We start from the raw sequence: 12,529 nt of genomic DNA on the forward strand, positions 1-12,529 counted from the left end.
CCAAACCATTTGAGTTTTTTTGAGATTTAGAAAAAAAGAAGATGTTAGAATGATGTTGCTATAAATTATAAACAATTAAAAATAAGTTTTTCACCACTTTCGATTGTGCCCTAGCTTTTTTTTGTATGTTAATTTGATGAAATTATGTATATAACTTAGTTAGATTTATTAAACATATTTTCATATTTTAGAATAGACATTATGGACTCTTAAATAATTCTTTCATAACTTCAATCAACAGTAATTTTAATTCTAAATTATTAAACTCTACATTATTTATATATTCTATTAAACCGATCTTTTTATATACCAAAAGTCTGTCTTCACTCTTTGTAATTTATGAATTAACTAGATAGGCAAAATCCATATACCCAACATCACGTCGTTTAAATATTAATTGTGTTTATCACGTAACAATTTCACAATATAAATAATGATCAATAATTGCTGCGACAAATACATATCAACTGCTAAAATTATTCGATAATTGTAATCTATTTCAGTTTGAATTGGCGCATTTTCATATCAAAACATATAGTTAAATTTTTAAATTGTATTCTTACACAAATGAATCCACAATAACAAACATAAGAACATAGTGGGAAAAAATTCATATTCGACCAACAAGAAGATTGGTAGTAGTTTGCAAGATTGAAAAATGGGGCATTAAATTCATTAAATTACAAAGGGCGAAACGGAAGGAACACGCAAACAGCTGAAATGATGCAATCATGATTAAAGTTCTTCAAGTTATTAGAAGAAGAAATAAATAGACGAATGCGAATAAATAAATTGGTTGAAGGATGAGAAACGAAGTATACAACGTAAGAAAAGAAAAGAGACCATGAATTATATGTATAAAGGAAAGTTTTTCTTTTTCGACGTCTTCTTTCATTCCATGGATAAAATGGAAAGGAAGACGGATAAAGAGATGTCGTAACGCTGCATAAATTGTTATCATGCGCCACGATTTCAGTCTCGTTTCATTTCTTCTTTTTCGAACTTCTTGTTGATATTTTTCCTCATCAGTCTGACTTTTTAATATTCTTTCCGTTATTTCTCAGTTGAAATGAGAAACTGAACATTGCTTCAAAGTATAATATATTTTTTACATTTATTATTTGTATATATTTTTTGCAATAAATATGAAATTTGTGATATTATTCGATATTTAAGATACCTTTTAAGTATTCCTTTAAACGTTTCATATGAATTTTCATAATATGCATTATGAAAATATTATATGAATTATATGAATTATGTACATTGTAAATTATGAACAATGTTTAAAAAGAAAATTATTTTTAAAAAATGATCTTCAGTTTACCACAAAAATAATATTTTTGAAATTTTTAAACTATCATGCAAAACTAAGAAGAAATAATTGGTAAATTGATAATATTAATAACAATCGGTGACAAAAAAATAATTTGGAAATATTAAATTTTAAATAAATGTTAAATCGAAATCTTGAATTCATCCTCTAAAAACCGCGGATTAATTCAAATATATAGTCATGTGCTGCCACCTGTCGACAGGATTGCAGAATTTCTGATAATATTTCGTACAAGGCACTCCAGCTAGGATTAATTTTTTTTACATGACGATTGTCTTAATAAAATTATTTCATTTATACAAAACAATTTGAAAGATGTTCCAATTATTCTGTATTATATAAATCAATCGATCTTTGCCACTGTCACATCGCAATGAATGTTTTTAAAAAGATATTTTACCTGATCAGCAATAAACATATGTTAAAATCGACGATAAAATTTCGAATTATAAAATGAGCTCCGTCATTATATTTCCTGTACTTAGTTATCTTATCAATCTATTTCAAAATCAACAAATCACATAATTATTTTAATGAATTTAACAAGAATAATCGTCGTAGAAATTTAATTGCAATTATATCATTTCTGATGGAGGATACGTTTATGAGCGCCACTTCTAACGTACCAGTATGCAAAACCAATGTCACCATGTATATTGCTTTATATATGAATAAATATTCTCTATCATACGTATGATATTTACATTTATATGCAAATAAAAACAATATAAAAAACAAGTAGTAATACATCACTTACCTCTCAGAAGTGACAGTGGAACCGGTGGATCTCGCAAATGTAAAAACCTGAAATTCTCACTTTGACACAAAACACGAACACTCTTTTTTTACACTCATTCTACACAAGAACCGTTCTACGACCGGAAATGCGACGCGTGATACAATAAAGCGGGACACGTAAACACTATTTCAAACCGGTAAAATCGAAAACGTCGAGAGCGTTTTTGATGCCACGAAGTCGCGTGCGCCATGGCGGTGCAGAACAGCTGTTCATAGGAGGGAGGGTCGTTATTAGGGTTGGAAGGGGTTTAGAAAGTATGTACGGCCATCTAACGACGAATATAGGAAACATTTAGCTTTAAATTAGAACCAGAAATCTATTCGAAGGCAAAGTTGAAATCTAGAATATTATATTATTAATTATTAATTAATTTTATTTTTCATTGATTATTTTTAAATTGGTACAAAATTAATTTTTTTTTTATTTACTTTACAAAAATTTTGTATTTTAAACAAATATTTATAATTTAAAAAAGTAAATATTCATTTAAATTTTAATAAATAGATTTAAAAGTAAAAATTTATATTCTTATTAAATGGTTACTCACGGACATAAAATTATAAAATATAGATCTTAAAATTCCTCTTAATTAGTTAATTCGCTATTTGTATATCTAATATTTGATTATACTATCGAAACAAAAATGTCATTTTCTTTTAAGAATAGTTACACTTTTCTAATATTCTAAACATGACGAATTATTCAACAATGAAGCTTAATGTGTCTGTCAAATATATCCTTGCATGTTATCACGTGCAATCAATATAGTTTATTATACGAAGAATAACATTCTAAATGCGTACTGATAGACGTATTGAAGCATATTAGAATTTCTAAAGATGCAAATTGGTTTTATTGATTATTTAAAAAAAAGAAATAACTTAAATATTTGTAAATAAATATAACATAATATAATTTAACAATTTTAATGAAAAAAAAGAAAGAAAAAATTATCTAAGTATATTTATGAAAAATAAAAGAATTAAAAAATTTATATAAATTTTTTAAATTTACTACTTTTTGCAGAGAACGATATTAGAAGATATATTATTATATCGTGTAAAAAATTTAATTATAAAGTTAATAGATTAATTTAAAAATATATTATATGTTTGTATTTGATACGTCTTCAGATACCTCTTCCGCGATTTGTTTTTTTATGCAGCACAATGCACCATACTGCATTCCATTCTGTTGTTTGTGCGATATTGTTACACATTACAATTAGATCTACTACGCGTCAATTTAATTTCAATCATTTTTATTATTCATAAGTTTCTTTTTTATTACTTCCTTTTAATTAATAAAACATTCATATTATATATGTATTTATAAACATATTCATAAATTATAATAATATTTAAATTATTATAATTATTGTTAATTTGAAATCTAAAAGTTTTAGAAAAATAATAATAAAAAAGTAAATAAAAAATCATTTTTCCTTATCCTTTTAAAATTTTCTTTCGTTAACTTAATAATAATTATGCTTAAAATTATATTTCTAAATATTAGAAAATGTTGGGCGACAATTGACATTAATACGTCACTGTATTTATACATTCTCATTCACTATGTCGTATTTACTACACATACATCTCCTATACGTGCAGAAACATAGTCACACACATTTACATGCACATGAATGCGCGACCTTGTGTGCGCAACAGGCGTCAGGAACCAACTAGAGTCTATAAAGATTATACGATGAAGTATACAAGTAGTGTGTGTCTTCAGAACGACTGGCCAGTTTTGCGACAGTGACGTACTTTTACTTTTACAAACCTTATCCTGTTCCAAATTTTTCTAAAACAATTAATGCTTATAAATGATACTTATAAAATTAATCAAAAATAATTCCAAGTCTGAAATATAAATGAGTATTAAACTTTGTTTTGATGTAAAAATATCTATAACAAATATTTGTAACCAATTAATAAATTCATTTTTTTCTGCTACATCAATTATATTATACATTGTATAACATATATAATATTATAAATATTTTTATAATAAAATTTATAATATAAATTAGGCTAATTTGAATTATAATATTAAGTACATATAATTTTAAAAAAGTAAAGGAATTAATAACAATATGTTATATTGTAAATTACATTGTAAATAATGATATACCATATTCAATAATGAAAATTATAAATCAGTTCTACCAATTTTTATATTTAATATATTATATTATCAACTTAAAATTTCTCTTTCATTCATAATTTAAATCAATTTTCATAAAATCAAATCTCTCATCGCATCATCGGTGCCCCTTAAACAACGCCTTCGCTATATTCGTCCCTGCACAGCCCGTTTGCCCCCTTATAAAGCGAACCCACGCGAGAGCGCGGGCCGCATACCACGGTAGCGCGTTGTTCGAAGTTTCAAGTTGACAATTCTACGCATAAAAATCTTTCGATTCTAAACAAACGCATGTCCATCTACGTTTCAACGAAAAATTTCTACGATATTCGATTACATCGTTCCATCTTAAAGCGCGATGCGCAGTAAACTCGAAGAGATCGCGATCGAGCCGCATGGCGACATCGTGGATAACCAGTGAAAGACACGCAATCTTTATCCCGCTGTATGTTTACGTTCACCTTTGTGGTTATGGAAACAGTGATCAGACGTTTTATAGTGAATATTTGCCGTAGGCTTGATTACTAGTGAATATTCCCCATCAGTGCTTCAACGAAGATCAAAATCAACCAGTCGACCATTTTTTTCTCGATCCACGCCGCATACCCGGTCAAAATCATTGCGGTTATGGTAGGTACGCTGTTTCTAAGCGGGTTTTTCTTGGGAACGAACAGGTGACAACGCCCGGTAACTTGATCAATTTTCCTTAGCTGGAGAAAGTTCGATCATTAGATAGACCTATTTATGCGAATTTTTTCTTTATTCGAGAAGATTATATACCGTTGATGGAAACAGCTGATACAATCACCTGTCGTTATCATCAAATTTGTACGCTCATAAAGGATAATCAAGATCGTTAAGAAAACAGAGCATGAACGTCGTGTTTGAGAAGCAGAGTCTCGATCGCAGAGTCTCTTTGAAATTTACCGTTACTCATTGACGTTGATCATAGCTCGACCGTTTCCGTTGTTCTTATCACTCTATAGCCGCGAAAGAGCGTTGCACTGAAGCGCGGTAAACACCGGCGCGAGTTCGATTATTAACGCGAATTTCGTGGCAGTCGCGACACGAGTGGAAAAATTTGTACTAATTATATTTATCGATTAAACACGATGGATAACGAGCAGGAAATATTTTGGACGGGATTCTCATGCGGATCAAATATACTATTTAGTCTGAAAATATATATGTTTTAATAGGCAAACTGTGTAACTATAGTTTGCACATATTAATAGTACACCTAGAAATAGTGTACGAGGTTATACAAAATTTAGACGAAACGTTTTATGTTTACAGCGAATACCAGTCGAGAATCATTATCGATGAATTTATCACTGCTCAAGATCGATAAGTAGATAAGAATTGATCGGAAATTCACGAATTAAAAACAATCATGGCGTTAGCGAGGATCAAGAGTTTCATAGACACTGGTTTCAAGACTGTGTCCACTCCATTGGATCGCACGGTGAATCTGGAGCCGGAAGTAGGCATTAAAATCGTTCATTCGATCAACGAGAAAGCTCTGCATGTGACGGTACTTGGTGCTCGTCACTTGCCGCAGAATTTCGGCTTTACCCGTGTCAACAGCTACGTAGTCAAGGTATGGGCTAGATACTAATAATCTCTCTGAATTGTTATCTAGCGTTACGTAACTCGAAGGAATCATCGTGTTCCGCGCCCACTTCGTCTTTATTGACTCACGAACCTTACAAGACAATACCACTTTATGGGAATCTGAGTTTCCTTATCTCTTTATGATGCATTTAAAATATATTAATTACAATGGTCAAATGGAAGTTGAGATTATTTTCATATACTTGGTGTTTCTTATGTTTGAATTTGTTGATTGATTCGAAAGGAATTTTAAAATGAATGGACTGTATGATTGTGCGAGATTCGTAAATAATAGATAAAAATAAAAATTTCATGTAAATCATCTGTGAATCAATGTTATATTGATAAACTTTGCACGAATAATTCTCACGAATTATATCATTTTTTATTATTGGATTAATTATTGCTCACTTCACAACTCTTTATATCTAACAGAAAAACTCGTACAGGAAGGAAAGTAAATCGTTTCTATTCCAGGTGAAGTTAATACCAGGAAAGGAAAAGTTCGAAACAACGTCGAAAAACGAGTCGTGGCCGCAATGGAACGAGGAATTCACATTTCACTTGCGAAAAGAAATAAAACAGAAATTTGGTAAAACGAAAGTGATCGAGGAGGAGATAAGCGGTTCCAGATTTATCGTCGCGACTTTATACGCGATTCTCGAGGATAAACCATTAATAGCGACTGAGAAGAAGGAATCCGAGAAAGAGAAAACGTCGCCTACTAAAGAATCTCCTAAGAAGAGCAATAAGAAAAAAGATGGTCAAGGTGCTTCCACGGAAAATCAGGAGCCAACGAAGAACAAATTACTCAGTCAATTTTTCGGCAAGGGAACCGATAAAACCGTGGAAACCGCAACTCCAGAAAGAAAATTATTTGATAAGAGGCGAACTGTAGGCGCCACAACGATTTCCTTGGATCCGAAGAACTTCACTTTGAAGCCACCCAAAGCTAAGCATCCAAGCGACGTGTCGACAGGAGATATGTGGAGACCATTGCGACCGATTGCTAGTGGTATTTCTGGAGCTGAAGAAAGAGTAAATCATCAGAAATTTTAAAATATCATAAAATTTTTATTTATTAGTTATTATAAATGTTAGTATGTAATCCGTTAGCTATAGTTAAAAAGTTTTAGTTATCTTCATTGTTGTTACAGAAGGAAAATAAGAAAGGCCAAGTTGAGTTGTCACTGTGCCAAGAAAAGGCCGATAAGAAAGAGGAGGGTAGCGAAAAACTGATACTGTCCCTGCATCGTTTGAGATGCTCGTTACAAACGATGCACGAGCATGAAGCCTTGAAAGGACAAATGTATATTAAGATGTCCGTGGTAGATGACGGTAGAGTGACTCATTTTTGGAAAAGTGATCGTTTTGCGCCATGTGTATCGATGAAATTTTCGCCGGAAATGGCTAGAGTGATCGCGGATAATCCGTATCAGGGAGCATTAAAGGATGTTAGCTTCGTTGTTAAATTCGTCTCGAAGAATAAATTAGGTGAACCATCTTGGTAGAATTTTATTGGAAAAATTTTTATGAATTGTTTACTTATAATTTTGAATGTATCGTTTTAGGAAAGAAAACAACTGTTGGTCATTTTGTGATCGGACCAGATGTAGGAGGAACTTACGGCGAACAGTGGAAACAGGCTTTAGCGAAATCAGGACAACAAGTAACGAAATGGCAATCATTCGAGTGAGAATGAGAGAAAATAGATCAATAAACTTATCGAGCATTCTTGGCTCGACTTTTACTCATAGTTTTCCTTCGACCATAAACCTACTTTCAACCTGTGCGAATATTATGAATATTTGAGCACATGGTCGATAGTGCCGTTCCAAAGAATACTTAGGCAAACATCTGTGGATACGAAAGGTATATATCATAAGCTATTTCTCTCGTGAAATTTATTTTTGCTTAGTTTTCCATTATTTTTATCTGTTTCTTCTCCTTGTGACATTTTCTAATGGAAGATAAGTTGTACAACAATTATGCATCTGTTTTATGATACGCATTTATGTATACATAATGTATTGATTCTTTTATACCGTCCTCGATTCCAAAGCAGAGAAATCGCAAAAATTTCTGCCAAGAATCAAAATAATAGAACCGTCCAATAAATTAGTATCTGCCAGTTTTGAATAGATAAAAGTAGAATCCTTAGGCTGAAATAAAATTCCAGGTTATTAGAGAGTCCGAGTTAGAAGTTATCTCTGAAAGAAGAAAGTAAATTTTTGTGCCAGATCGCGACCAAGTAATTTTTAGCTGTTAAGTAAGTTACGATATAATGCAGATGTTATCAAAGCGTTTTTATTCTATTTACTACTAAATTGATCTTCAATTTTATATTAACATTTTTAAGATAGATCATTAAATCAATGAAAAGTATTTTCTTCGTCATGTGTAAAATAAAGTATTTTATATTATAATAATACTCGATGTTACTTTTAATAATAATAACAATATATATTTGCTCATCTTTTCAATTATAATTTTCTTTGACCATATTATATCGTAAGTAATTAAAAATATTAAAGTAACGTTTATTAAGAATTATTTATATTATTGTAATTAATTGTACATGTATTTTGTAAAAAAAATTAATTATATAATTCAACAAATATTGTTAGGATCAATATACACTCACACCAAAAAATCTTTATGTACAATATAATAACGTTTCTATATAACAGAAATATATTTTAATACATCTGTTATAAAGGATGATTTTTATTTTTTTACACATAATATTTTCCATGTATCTTTATTTATTTCTTTTTATCATACACATGTACAAAATGTATAAGGAATGATGCATTATGCAGGCAATGATTTTATTTTTGTGATTTAATAATTAACCATGTTTTCAAATGGATACAAAAATACAAAAGCACAATTGTTTTATACTAATACTAAATGATTTAATAATGGACGGAATTTACAGTCTTATTTATATTGCTATATATGCTAAATGTTAATATAAATTCAATATACTTGATTATAATATTCATTTTTTGTACTAAGAAAGTCTAAAATGTAAGTATAATACAAACGTATATTTTTATATTAAAATGTATATTATATTAATAAAAATATATTTCTATAAAATATTACAATACTCTGAGAAAAGATAAAAAAAATATCTAAAAATTGCCTTAGAATATTTTGTTCACTATTATCTCTCTCGTAAGGCACAAAATGCTTATAAAATGCTATTTGATTGTATAAAATGATTTTTGAGTAATTCTTTCTAATATCAATTTAGTTTGAAATGATATATACTATTTCCCTGAAGATATTATTGTCGAAAAGAATGTCATTAGTAAGTACAAGTGAATGTTTATGTTATAAAAAAAATATGTTCAAATGTATATTCTCTAATTAGATCTATATGTAATCTTTGGTTAAAAATGTTAAGTATAAACAAGTACATGTCTTAATGAAATTGCAAAGGCTATTATGGAAACAAATATGCTTCCATGATTATATGAGGCTGTATTACAGCCATCTTTACTGTTACATGTACAATATTCCATAAATATGTTATATGTTCCTGTTCTCATAAGACAAAATCTTTCATCGCCACCAATTCCTGGTTCCCCCATGTAAGCACAACTACGAAAATATCTCCATACACCATTGACTGAGAATAAAAATATAATTTAACTTTTAAAAATTATTTCAAAGTTTACCTTATTATGTAAAATTATTAACACACCTTTTTGACGAATTTTACGACACATAGTAGGTCTCACACCTGGCAAATGTTCTAAATCAGGTTCTTGTTTGCAATCAGTTATAGGCACAGTAGTATTATCAAATGGATCTGCACATTTTGGATCTGAATCAGACCTGCATACCCAGCATTTGATAGATAATCCTATAAAAATATATAGAATTAATTAAATTATTGTTTGTTTACAATGATAAATTTATTTCATATAATAAAATATTTCTACATTTTTATTATTTTATATATATATTTATATATATATTTTTATATATATAATATATATATATAAAATTACATATTATATTATTATAATTGATGATAATAAGATATTATAAACAATATTTGGATATTTTATACAATTGTTATTTTTGTAGTGTAATAAATTAAATTATTTTCAGTGTTTAAGTTTCACGACAATTTTGAGGTTAAGATCACAAAACTAAACGATCGATTTTAAATAATAATACTTACCTTCTTGAATGCAACAAAAAAAGAATAATATTGCTAATAAAATAGAAAAATTTGTTTCCTTGACCATTCTTTCAAAAATTGAAGATCACTTAATAAGAACTTTAACACTTGCAACAAACCGTAACTTCTAATTACTCCAACTACCCACGCCTACGAGTGACCACGCCACTAAACTTACTATTGTCGCGTCACAGTAATTTTGCTATTTTATATGAAATAAAAAAGTTTAATAATTTAATTTTAAATAAAAAATAAAAAATTTACTAAATTTTAAATTAATATATTATATAAATTTTATTAAAAATTAAAATTATACGTAGGAAAATTTAACGCAATTATATCATATATTATATATATAAACATATAAAAATTTTGACTGATCAAAATATTTAATATATATTACATGAAATATAATAAATATTATATTAATGAAAAATAAAATAAATTAATATTAGAATATCATATTTTATACACTACTGAGTATTTCGTACAAGTTCGTCTTTTTTCGGATCACATGACTAGTCTCGAATCGAGACCGCGCCCGATATGTGAGACATTCAATGAATACAGTCTTAATTTAATAATTGCAAGTCCAGGCATGAAAGAATGCATCGTTAAATAACGATTAATGTATCAATTCATTGAAATGCATATTATGTACTTGAACAATAACACGATCTTTTGATTTGATTTGACAAATGTTATTGATTACTCTCATTTGTATATATAGATACAATGCTATGAAAAGATAGAAAAATATTTATTTTCTAATATCAATTTTCATTTTTTAATTGACAACTTTTTCGAAAATTTGTTAAATCTTCGGAAAAAAATTTTCAAGAAATTAAAAGTTTTCAAATTTTTAATATTATATCTGAAATTTTTTAAATTTTTATTAAACAAATATACCTTTTTTCATTATCATAATTTTAAAAAATAGTTGAACAATTAAATTATATTGATTTTTATCTCATCCCTAAAATAAAAGTATCACGAAATTTCGTGATCCGCAACAGAATCAATTCTCTTTTGCGGGTGGTCCACCAATGGAACAAGACACAGCTTGGGAAAACATTTGAATGCTATAAATAAATATAAATAAATTGATTTGCCGGCATTAGCATAAGTAGCCGAGAGAGCCTCGACTCTCCTGTCTGCGGTTTGTGTCTTTTCGTTGTCTACCTCTTTCCTTCTTTCTCGCTCTTATTAACTGAGACATTGATTTATATACCGATGTCCCTTAGGTTCCTGCGACATTCACCGTCTCTTTAACTTTAAAAGGATACAAGTCTTCGCGATTGCTCGCGTGGGAATTAATTCTGAAACCATTCGATTCTTCCATCGAGCATGATGCTGTTTCAATTAAACGATAAGAACCAGTAAAATATTCAAGTTAACGCGTATGGTATAATTTTGCGACCATCAATCCTTATAGGTCGATGTTTCATCACGGGTGTTGATGTTTCCGAAAAAAAATAAAATAAGAAAATGCTCGTGTTCTTTATCAAGGCCAGTCCAAAGAAGAAAAACGATCTTTATTTCTGCTATAAAATCGGCCGACAAGACTCTCTCCTCGGGATTGGCTTTTTTACCTAAAAATCAGGTAATTTCGTGTAATCTTCGCAAAGGTTTGGGCGTGGCCAAACCGCAAAGATACTCTGCTAGGAAACCGGTGCGATGTGTGTCATTAAACCGAATCTTCCAAACGACCCTGGCCTATCTTTCTCATCCCGCTGCTGAAAGAATGGATCTTCGAATTACGTGGTTGCGTTAAAAGTCATCTTCTTGATTGATATTTCGCAAAATTGATATTTCCAAACAACATCCTCCCATTACCTGACGAGAAAGAACGTTCATTAGTTTATTAATCGTTCAACGATATGAAAGAATATTATCAATCGAGTGATATACGTGATGTATATTTTTCTATATTTTTATCTAAAAATTGCAATCGTCAATGAATCATTCTAGTTATTTTTAACCGCAACATCATTATGCTTCCATATTCGTCTCGTATTATCGACATTTTATAAGAGATACGTAACGATCGACCCATATCCTTCGATTATGTCTACAGCTCTATAAAGAAACATTTAAATACATTTTACAGTCGTAACCTTTCGATCTTTCCTCACAAGTAATTCTAAAACATTAACCTGAATTGGTAACGATATTTATTCCACGTTGAAAAAAAAAAGTCACTTTCATCATCGTCGTTTATGGGCGATGACGACGAACGTTGTCCTTATTAGAGTCAAACGTAACCCTTTTCCAATGTCCATCTTCGGCGACTCGTATATCCATATCGTGGCCCCCGAGCGTGGTATTCTTCGTCCACGAAGGATTCACCAAGAATACCCCCTATCAGAGATCTACCCCACCACTGTCTGCTCCCGCAGAATCACCCTCCACTTCCGCTTCGCTTGGTAGC

General features: G+C 29.8%; 3 protein-coding genes and 2 long non-coding RNA genes across 11 annotated transcripts in view; 1 reads left to right on the forward strand and 4 right to left on the reverse strand.

Moving 5' to 3' along the window:
- Window positions 1–2,333, reverse strand: part of LOC108003750 (bifunctional heparan sulfate N-deacetylase/N-sulfotransferase) — a 395,004-nt gene extending 392,671 nt beyond the window's left edge. For both annotated transcript variants that reach the window (XM_062080018.1, XM_062080019.1), the window contains exon 1: window positions 2,094–2,333. The gene's annotated coding sequence lies outside the window, so the exon portion shown is untranslated. The remainder of the gene's footprint in view (window positions 1–2,093) is intronic.
- Window positions 2,334–3,843: 1,510 nt separating this feature from the next.
- LOC107992986 (uncharacterized) lies at window positions 3,844–8,615 on the forward strand. Of its 6 annotated transcripts, XR_009831275.1 has the most exons (7): window positions 3,844–4,728; window positions 4,799–4,913; window positions 5,580–5,883; window positions 6,375–6,935; window positions 7,055–7,391; window positions 7,469–7,769; window positions 8,077–8,615. XR_009831275.1 is itself a non-coding variant. In XM_028668798.2 (6 exons), the coding sequence occupies exons 3-6, from the start codon at window positions 5,677–5,679 to the stop codon at window positions 7,591–7,593; spliced, it is 1,230 nt and encodes a 409-aa protein (XP_028524599.1). In that variant the 5' UTR covers window positions 3,844–4,728; window positions 4,799–4,917; window positions 5,580–5,676; the 3' UTR covers window positions 7,594–8,615. The 6 variants fall into 6 exon arrangements, 3 of the variants coding, with proteins under 3 accessions (XP_028524599.1, XP_016904643.1, XP_016904627.1); XR_009831274.1 differs by having other exon boundaries at window positions 3,844–4,917; XR_001765031.3 differs by having other exon boundaries at window positions 3,844–4,913.
- LOC133666739 (uncharacterized) lies at window positions 4,058–5,581 on the reverse strand. The gene is made up of 2 exons (XR_009831276.1): window positions 5,064–5,581; window positions 4,058–4,993 (listed from the first exon to the last, which is right to left on the reverse strand). It is a non-coding gene; the product is annotated as an uncharacterized LOC133666739 (long non-coding RNA).
- A 27-nt stretch (window positions 8,616–8,642) lies between the features above and the next one.
- On the reverse strand, window positions 8,643–10,613 carry LOC107993009 (uncharacterized). The gene is made up of 3 exons (XM_017049171.3): window positions 10,099–10,613; window positions 9,613–9,774; window positions 8,643–9,537 (listed from the first exon to the last, which is right to left on the reverse strand). Exons 1-3 carry the CDS (start codon window positions 10,163–10,165, stop codon window positions 9,308–9,310), a joined length of 459 nt encoding a protein of 152 aa, XP_016904660.2. The 5' UTR covers window positions 10,166–10,613; the 3' UTR covers window positions 8,643–9,307.
- Window positions 10,614–11,759: 1,146 nt separating this feature from the next.
- LOC108004459 (uncharacterized) lies at window positions 11,760–12,482 on the reverse strand. The gene is made up of 2 exons (XR_003696428.2): window positions 12,255–12,482; window positions 11,760–12,177 (listed from the first exon to the last, which is right to left on the reverse strand). It is a non-coding gene; the product is annotated as an uncharacterized LOC108004459 (long non-coding RNA).
- Between the last annotated feature and the right edge of the window lie 47 nt (window positions 12,483–12,529).

The sequence above is a fragment of the Apis cerana genome, linkage group LG10 (genome assembly GCF_029169275.1).
Source record: "Apis cerana isolate GH-2021 linkage group LG10, AcerK_1.0, whole genome shotgun sequence".
Lineage (NCBI taxonomy): Eukaryota > Metazoa > Arthropoda > Insecta > Hymenoptera > Apidae > Apis > Apis cerana.

Bases quoted from the DNA above. Each gene is read 5' to 3' on its own strand.
- LOC107993009 (XM_017049171.3), bottom strand. From the start codon at position 10,165: ATGGTCAAGGAAACAAATTTTTCTATTTTATTAGCAATATTATTCTTT. The intron at 9,775-10,098 runs GTAAGTATTATT...ATATTTTTATAG, and splicing joins TTTTTGTTGCATTCAAGAAG to GATTATCTATCAAATGCTGG. The intron at 9,538-9,612 runs GTGTGTTAATAA...TTTTATTCTCAG, and splicing joins TCGTAAAATTCGTCAAAAAG to TCAATGGTGTATGGAGATAT.
- LOC107992986 (XM_017049138.3), top strand. From the start codon at position 5,677: ATGGCGTTAGCGAGGATCAAGAGTTTCATAGACACTGGTTTCAAGACT. The intron at 6,936-7,054 runs GTAAATCATCAG...TTGTTGTTACAG, and splicing joins TTTCTGGAGCTGAAGAAAGA to AAGGAAAATAAGAAAGGCCA. The intron at 7,392-7,468 runs GTGAACCATCTT...GTATCGTTTTAG, and splicing joins CGTCTCGAAGAATAAATTAG to GAAAGAAAACAACTGTTGGT.